A 9,869-nucleotide genomic window follows, 5' to 3' on the forward strand; every position below is an offset into this window, starting at 1 on the left:
TGAAGGTAAGTGTGGCCAATCTGAGTTTCAGAATGCAGCAACTATGAAGAGAGTTGTGGGTGATTCCACTGTGTATAGCATAGTGTTTGTACTGTTGGAGATTCGAAGTGGAAAAAAGATAATATGGAAAAATTGTAGTCCAAATAGTCCAGATGCAACCCGTCATCTTATGTTTTGTTTTGCCAAAAAGACTGTTAGCTTTATTCAAGAGAAGTTTAAACATTTACAAAATGAACTTTTATCTTTAGAGAATATTAAGTTTACAGTACATGAAAATACTTGTGTTATAAATTCAAGTTTGTCAACTATTTATACCACAATGAATGATGGTAAAACACTTAATGCTATGATATCAAAAACGCTGTGATATCTCAGTGTTGTCATGTATGTCAAGCAAGTCCTAAGGAGTTTAATTTGGAAACTATTTGGAATAAAGATAAACTTGTAGACAAGAATATATTAAAACTTGGAGTTTGCAGTCTTCATTTGTGGATATGCAGCAAAGAGTGGGTCTTCAATACTGCTTGCAAACTTCCTGCAGTGAAACAAATAAGAAAAAATCCAGCAAAAAGCAGCCAAGAATTTATTGAAAACAAAAAAAAATTCCAGCACTTATTCAAAACACAATTAAAAATAAGGGTATCTTTTGTCAGCAAGGGAAGTGGTACATCCAATACTGGCAGTTTTGAACGAAAGTTCTTTAATAATCCATCTGAGACTGGAAGAATTTTAAATTTGAATACAAATATGATCAAACTATTTAGGTGCCTGCTCATTGATATGAACAGTTCAATAACAAAACCAAATGAAAAAGTTTAAGCAGAAATCTGAACGTCTGTTTGATATCATTTCTAACGATCAAATGTTTTTAAGAGCCATTCCAATGTTACAGTCTGTGCATAGAATGATAGTTCATGGTGTTTCTTTTATTAAATATTTTAGGTATCCATTAGGTTCTTTGTCTGAGAGTGCCATTGAAGCCAGGAATAAAGCCAACAAAACTGCACGAGTTGGTCATGCACGTTTAACTTTTTTTGCCGAAAACACTAGGGGTACAGCTAATTATTTATTTATGACATCTGACATGTATCTACATTGCAGGAACAACAAAATGCAAGTGGTATAAAAGCTATACTGCAAGAAGATTCAGCTTATAACTGTTCTTAAGGTAAATATTGGAGAAAGCTATGTGTATCTTTAAATTTAGATATTTAATGTTATCGTTTAATTCTGTTAAGGATACATTTTAGGTGCTGGTGGTAGCCAATCTGATATTTCTGAGGCTTTTTCAAGTAATCGACACAGTATGTTTTTTTTATGCTTTCAAAAAAAAAAAACTCAATTATATCTATATATTACAATGAATACAGTTTAGTTCTTGAATGTATAATTATTAGAATTAGAATTCGATAATTGGTAATTTCTATAATAAATGTTTATATCTTAAATTATATTATTTTAATGTTTGTTATTTAATAATTTTAGGAAGTCAAAGAGTTATTATTCGTATTATGAAAAGAAATCAAGGAAATATCATTAAACCATGCAGCTGTAATTAATAAGCGAGTTTTAAAAAACGGTTATTTTCTTAGCCATATATTGTTAAAAACCTATTTTAGCATCAAAACCTTTATTCTGCAATTGAAGGTAATGGAACTTTTTTTTATCTATTTCACTTTTATTTATAATAAAATACTTATGTTATTTCTTTTTTATTTAACATGAAATATACATTTTAGTCAAGGTGCTGGTGCATGTTATTTCCGTTTTTATTTAACATGAAAATATAAGTAGGAGACAAAAAATGCCTGTAACCCCTAAAAAAGATAAACTGATATATCAGACCAAGAGTTTTAAATATCAAAAACTATCAGTTTTAAGTCTTTTTAATCAAAAATTGAATAAGTACAGATAAACCGCCAAAAAAATCGGAATGAAAATAAACCGCTTAAAAAACCGGTTTTAAAAAAGACCGGAATTTTTTCATAAATATATATATATATATATATAAACAAACAATATCTCATAATTGATGCTTTGTTAAAAAAATTACTTCAAAATGTTAAACAGTTCGCTAGTTACAAGGCTATTTCCGTTTTTTTCTATCAGCGCTACGCATAGTGCGGCGTGCCAACAGCATTAGTGAGACGGTTGACAAAAGTTCAAACACAAGATTGCCATAACATTTTGAATCAACTCTGGTAGATAAGCTAATCAAAACATTCAAGTGTGAGGCTTTAGTAAAATTTACAATGACGTCACTAACTGAGTTCACTATTTCCAACATCATTGTCAATATTTTCTGTTTTACAACGATACACCAGAAAAAGATTTTTACAAGCCTTTCATAAATCGGTGAAGTCATAAGTTAAGTATTAGAGCTGTTAGCAGTGTTTCATCTCTCAGAGCCGTTTCTTGAATGCAAGAAACAGTATCAAAATATATCAACACACTGCAAAAGGAGTTCAACGAAACAGGAATTAACAAGAACACTTTATGTCATTTGAGGAAATTTGACAAAATAAACTTCTCTATTGATCAAGGAAAGCCGAACATAGTTTGCAGACGCAGTGCTAAACGACCATTAAAAGTAGATGGCAATAATGAAAAAAACACTTATGCGGTTGGGAATTGCATTAATGCTGCTGGTTATTGTCTTGTGCCATTTAATATTTTTAATAATTTTGTCAATTTGTTAAAAATTATTTTAATCAATTATTTATTTAATTTAATAAATCAAATTATGGTTATCTAATTATAAGTACACATATTTTAGTCATAGAAGGACAATAGACACATATTAGTTATTGGGTTGATTTATTTGTATTGAAAAAAACATACTGTTAGTTTACTTACCAGCTCATCTGTTACATATTCTGCAGCCACTAGATGTCAGTTTTTATTGCCGTGTCAAAAGAATTTGACCCAAATTTCTTCAAAAGTTATATGCAGATGTCAAAAAGATGTATTAGTAAACTGCAAGCAAAACCTTTTAGCTCTTGTGAAGTTTTTACACGCACCCAAATATTTTTTGGATTTTAAAATAATGGTTTGTTTCCGCTAAAATTCAAGGAAATTAATTAAACTAAATGACAACTGCTAATACGTTAAAAACGTTTCATCACAACCTGTTCTTTTGCAATCTCGACCACCAGAATCTATGCCAGTGGCCAGTGTCACCATAACTAGTACCACTAGCTATACCATCTCAGCCACTGCCTTCTGAATCTATACCAACAATACCTAGCATCAAAATATGTCGTATAGGTACCAGATCCAAAGTCAACACCACAATCAACTTGCATGCAAGCAACCTTTAGTTTAACTCAGACATACCAACTGTTTCGGAAGCAACATCTGTTTTGGAGTCAATAACTGTTTTTGGAGTCAATAGATGTAAATAAACTGTTTTGAAGTCAATAGATGTTAATAAAATTCTTAATGTTTCATTTTATAGTAGGGGAACCTGTTGTACCTTTGACTTGTTAAACTTTTGGTCACTCTACTCTGTCGGCTTACTATTATTATATATTGAAATGCGATTTGAAATAATAGTTCATTACAACCTATCTTAGTGTAAAACATCATACTTGGGATAGATGGTATCGATCCACAAGTAATTATAAGTTTTGGCTCTTAAAAAGTTAATATTTGTGTTAATTTTATTCTGATTTTAAAACTGTGATAAATTGTTGTTTGATTCATTATAAACGATATTATAAACATTACCCAACATCATTTTTTTGTTATGGAAAAGTTTGGGGGATTACGTGTGACTGTAAATGGTGGTTAAGACGATAATTGTTAAAGAAACCCATCTTGTGTACCTTTGACGACAAAAACTGTTTCCTCGGTAGTTTACGGACTTTAAGAGGGCAAATTTATAAAATTTATTATATTTTTTAATAGGCGTCTTTGCTTTATTGCTTTTTAATGCAAAATTATTTTTAGTATTATGGTAATGAAATAATTCCATTGAATTTCAGTGCATTTCACTTTTTATTCTTGGACCACTGCTACACGTATAATAATTAATTATGTTAATTTAGTTAGTTGGAAAGCTAAAGCAATATTATTATCAAGTTTATTTTATTACCTAATTTCTGCACAACTATATGGAATTCAATGTATAAAAGTAGTTAGTTAACTCTGTTAATATATTTTAGTTTTAAAATGCCAATAAGCAAAACTGGTGTTTTTCGCAAAAAGATTTTCAAAACTTATATGCTTAATGCATTGAACTTAGTGCTTCAACAAAAAATGAGTTTAAGTTAAGCTGCAAGACATTGCAACATTAAAAAATAAACTTTGATATATCAATTGAAGCAGTTTAAAAAATCTGGTAGTTACGAATATTTATATTCGCTTACCAAACCAAAAAAAATATTCTCAACAGAAGAAGAATCAATTTTGGTAAACTACTTGGCAGATAATACAAATACGCATTATGCACATACATTAAGGCAGATAAGATCCTTTACCTATGAGTATGTTTTAGCAAATCATAAAAAAATTGTATACTTCATGAATAAAAAAAAAATGTGCAGGGGAACAATGGCTGCGAGATTTTCGCAAAAGGTATAATAAAAAGCTATCTCTACGTAAACCACAACCTACAAGTCTTGGTAGATCTTCTGCATTCAATAGAAAAACCGTAAGAATTGTATATAAAAATTACAAAAATATTTTAGAACGTTATCATTTTGACCCATCAAATATTTGGAATTGTGATGAAACAGAATTACCACAGTCCACTTACCACCAAAAATTCTAGCTCTGATTTTTTGAACATTTTATTAGAAATGTGCGACCATCAATTAAAAAACCTGTTCTTTTATTAATGGATATTCATGAGAGTTATGTAAACATTTCTGTTATTGAGTTAGCAAAATAGTCGGGCAGAGTTTTTATGACATTTTATCCTCACACAACCCATAAAACGCAACCTCTCGATTGTTGTGTTTTTGGACCATTTAAACCTTTTCATAACAATGATTTGAATAACTGGATGATATCACCAGGCAATGCTGGTAAACCAGTTACAATATATGATATATCTTACCTTGTTGGTCAAGCTTATCCTCATGCTTTTGTACCAAATAATATTATAAACAATTTTAAATGTATTGGATTTTATCCATTGAATGAAAATATTTTTATTGATACTGACTTTTTAGCTGCAAATGTTACTGATAAGCCAATAGTGATTACTGAAGTTTACATTTCTAATGAAAGTAATGATGTTAAAACTGTTCCATCCATCAACATCATCTACCATCAACATCATCAATTGTCCTGAGATAATACAACCTCATCCTAAAGCCCAAATAAGAAAAACAAATACTTCAAAAAGGTGTAAGAGAAAATCCCGTATTTTTACTGATACACCTGAAATTAAAGTTAATCTATATTCAAAATCTAATAACCAACAATTTAAAAGTTCTCTTCAAGCAAAAGAAAAAAAATGCCTAAATAAATCTTTTTTAGTTAGTTCTGACAGGTGTTTAAATAATGAAAGTTCTGATGAAATTGATTTTGGAGTAAATACACTTGATAATGAAATTTTAATTGTCAAGTTGGCCGGAAAGAAATACTCTATACTTTATGTAGCAGAGGTTATAGAAGTCGTTGCTATAGTTTAAAAAAATAAGTATCATAAGAAATTAGAAGACTTTTGTAACAAGTTTATAAAAGAAGATGACATTCTTTGTGATGTGGAACTTCAGGATATTATTGTGAAACTTCCACCACCAAGTATTGGTCACAGTTCATCTTGACGTCAGTATCTTATGTTTGATGTTGATCTGACTATTTGTAATAATTAATATATTATACTCTGTTATTATTGCATTTTTTGTTGTTATCATTAAAATATTTCCTATAAAAAGCATTATGATCATATGTAAATGAATATAGACCTAATACAAGTTATAAAAATAAATTTTTGCTCTTTTATCTAAAATAATAAAAATAACTGCATATATTAGCATGGCCTACTTAAATTAAAGTTTAAATAATTTAAGTAGGCCATGATATTAGAAAACATTTCAAACATTTCGCATTTCAAGTTTTGGACTTTAACCCTAACTATTTCATGTAAGTAGCATGTAACTAAAGAAAATAGGTGACTCTATCTAAATAATATCTAATTTTATTTAAAAAATTAGTAAAACTATTAGTAATATTGACTGAGTGTTGAAACTTTGATACACAAGCCTTCGCAAAATTATAAGGATTGATTTTTCTAATTTATTTTAGACAATTAGAATTAACTACAAAATAATTAGATTAGAATTTGTTTTTTTATTGATATAAGACGGGCCAGAAGTTGCTATATAATAGAAAACAAGCTAAAATATTAAAGAGGTTCAAACATTACATGATTTTTTAAGAATAACATTTTCGTCAAAGGAACAATGCGCATCGGTCAAAGGTACAACGTACGTGTTGTACCTTTGACCAATACGCATTGTTTCTTTGACGACCTTTGACCAATAGACTTCCTATTTTTTAAACGCGGGAAAAAGATACTTCTTGATTGAATGAAAAAAAAAGTCCTAAGAATAATTTTTGGGCAAAATATGAGAGAATATTATAAAGTTTACTCAATGCTTAATTTTAGCTTAAATTTACTCAATGGATCACGCAAAAAACGCCTTGAAGCAAAAAGTGGTCAAAGGTACAACAAGTTTATCTAAATGCAATCATATTTCTTTACCTAAATGGTTTCGCAGTGGTGAAAGTTTCAAATTAAAAAACTATAATATATTAGAAAAATCATTGACAAAATTTTGGCATTAAGTGATTATCTACTTCTTGTGGGTAAGATGTATTTTAAAAGCAATATCAAAGTGGTAAACAATTTGGTCAAGATTAATAAAATAATCTTTATATAGAAGTTGTTTTTGTTTTTATGATTGTAGGGCTTCAAAAATTTATTCTTTTGTTTTGAAATCCTCACCTAAAGTTTAAATAACAGGTTTATGTTTAAAAAAAGAAATTAATAAGTTTGATACCTCAATGCTTCAATACGAATTTAAGATAAGCAAAGTTTGTGCCTAATAAAGTCATTTTTTACATACTTCAGACATAAGCAACTGAAATAAAACATTTGAAAGCCAAGAATTGTGTTACATAGTGTAATTTAAGATATCTGAACTTTTATTGCCTTTAGAAATTGGGTAAACTTTAGCTACTTTTTATATATCAGAAAACATGACTTCATTTATTGAAAGTTTAGGAATATTAAACATAGATTTGATAATGTTTTCTTTTTGTTTTAAACTACTATATTAAGCTGACATTCTATCGAAACCCAGAGATTTATTATTTCAAAAAATGAACAAGTATCCACAATGCCTTTTACTGTTAATTCACTGTCAAATAATAAACTATAATAAGATAAATTTAAATAGGTTTTAAATTGGCCAATTAAAGATTTTGCTAGCTAAACATAGAGCAATCTTAGTAAAGCAATTGTTAAACTTTTTTGAGATTAACATAACAACAACACAACAACAACAACAACAACAACAACAACAACAACAACAACAACAACAACAAAAAGCAATATATTTACCAGACTTTTTTATTAAGAATTTTTTGAGATTAACATATTATTATTAAGACTTTTTTGAGATTAACATATTACTATTAAGACTTTTTTGAGATTAACATATTACTATTAAGACTTTCTTGAGATTAACATATTACTATTAAGACTTTTTTGAGATTAACATATTACTATTAAGACTTTTTTGAAATTAACATATTACTATTAAGTATCATTAATAGTAATATTGAGAGCAGGTGTTGAACTTACATTATGTTCTAAAGAACTATAATGTAATATGAAACTACTAATATGAATTAACCCTTCTCTAACAACTCTATTTTGGGACCGAAGAAATAACGAGGCATCCATTTCATAAAAAATCAAATTGGTCTCCCCCTATGACGAATAACAAAACTATTATAAGTTATCTTAACTTAGTAGAAAGTGATATAACCGCACTTGTTTTCTCACAACTACCGAAAGACGAAAAAAATTTAACTCCTGAACTTATTCACGCACTAAACTCCCTTATGCTTAATTCCACAATTACCATAAAAAAGGCCGACAAGGGAGGGAGTATTTGTATTTTAGACAAAACGGACTATGAAGAGAAGATCTGTCTACTTTTATCAGATAAAAACACATAAAAACTACTTTCAGAAGATCCAACAAAAAGTATCGCAAGAGATGTTAACAATCTTATTGACTATATGTTTCTTTATCATATGATTGATAAAAAAACATCGGAGTTCCTTCGTCCAAAAACACCTCTTCGTACACCCATGTTTTATGGTCTTCCCAAAATTCATAAAATAGGCATTCCCTTAAGACCAATTGTTTCTGGTTGTGACGGACCAATCGACCACTTGTCGTTCTTTATCACAGAATTTATTCAGCCAGTTGCTGAACAACTACCAGCATACTTTAAAAACACAACACACCTCCTTGAACTCCTTCAATCTCATGTATTAGAAACCAACAATTATATTCTTGTAACGGCTGATGTTATATCTTTATATACAAACATTCCTCACCGCGAAGGTATTGACGCCGTTAAATTTTATTTAAATAGAGCACCGCCATATAACGGACCCATAAAACGCCTACCTACTGCTTTTATTGACATTATATTAGAAACCATCCTAACCCACAGCAACTTTCAATTTTCAACTGATCACTTTTTACAATTAACAGGTACTACCATGGGAACACGTATGGCCCCACCCTATGCTAATTTATTTATGGGAAGAATTGATCAGAAAATAATTGACCAATTTTCAATGTGGATTTCTTTTTATAAAAGATTTATAGATGATATATTTTTTATTTTTCATGGGCCTCCTGAGAAACTAACACAAGTTTTCGAATTTATGAATGCCATCCACTCCACGATCAAATTTACTTTCAATAATTCTAACAATTCTATTAATTTTATGGATCTAAAAATTATCAAAAAGCTAGATGGAAAGTTAGAAACAACAATATTCAAAAAGGCAACAGATACAACGGCACTATTACATTATAATTCATTCCATCTCCCTCATCAAAAAAGCAACTTAGTATATAGCCAAGCGTTAAGATATAATAAGATTATTTCGAACAATTACAACCTAATTAAAGAGCTAAAACAACTAGCACAAATTTTAGTTATACGAGGCTACCCTATTCAATCTATTAACAAAGGGTTTAAAAAAGCACTACAACATACACAACACGAACTTGTCTACAACAAATATAAAGAAGAAAGAGAAAAAGAAAAAATTTTACCGATAGTGACAACATTTGGAAAAGTTGGAAAACTCATCAATAAAATAATAAAAAAGCACTGGAATATTGTGGAACAGGATACCGATCTTAAAAATATATGGCCAACTCCACCTATTTCAAGTTACAAAAATATTAAATCGATCAAGAAATTTTTAATCCAAACGGCACATAAAAAAACATAAATGAAAAATCTCTCTCTATATATATATATATATATTTTTTTTTTTTTTTTTTTTTTTTTTTTTTTTATTAAGTCACAGTTCCTAGGTGTTACTATTTAGGTGTTATAATATTATTGGTTTACCTTACATAATTTTTCTAGCATTATCCATATTTGATTGTTTAGAATTAAACTTTTTATCGTGCATTTGTTATGGTCTCAAATAAAAAATCAAAAAAATGTTAATTCGGACCGTAGAGAAATCCTTATTTTAAAATATGTTTTCCCGCTGTTTACATTAATTTTGTATTTGGTATATTTCTCATGTTATTCTATTTAATTAAATACCAATTTAACCGAAAATTTTCTGATTTTCTTTTATTGTAT

General features: G+C 28.9%; 1 protein-coding gene across 1 annotated transcript; it reads left to right on the forward strand.

Annotated features, from left to right (window-relative positions):
- The first annotated feature begins 8,265 nt into the window (after positions 1 to 8,265).
- Positions 8,266 to 9,504, forward strand: LOC136074443 (uncharacterized). The gene has a single exon (XM_065786759.1). It carries the CDS (start codon positions 8,266 to 8,268, stop codon positions 9,502 to 9,504), a length of 1,239 nt encoding a protein of 412 aa, XP_065642831.1.
- The last annotated feature ends 365 nt before the right edge of the window (positions 9,505 to 9,869 follow it).

The sequence above is a fragment of the Hydra vulgaris genome, chromosome 01 (genome assembly GCF_038396675.1).
Source record: "Hydra vulgaris chromosome 01, alternate assembly HydraT2T_AEP".
Taxonomy (NCBI): Eukaryota; Metazoa; Cnidaria; class Hydrozoa; order Anthoathecata; family Hydridae; genus Hydra; species Hydra vulgaris.

Excerpts from the sequence above, each read along its gene's own strand:
- LOC136074443 (XM_065786759.1), top strand. The coding sequence starts at position 8,266 with ATGTTTCTTTATCATATGATTGATAAAAAAACATCGGAGTTCCTTCGT.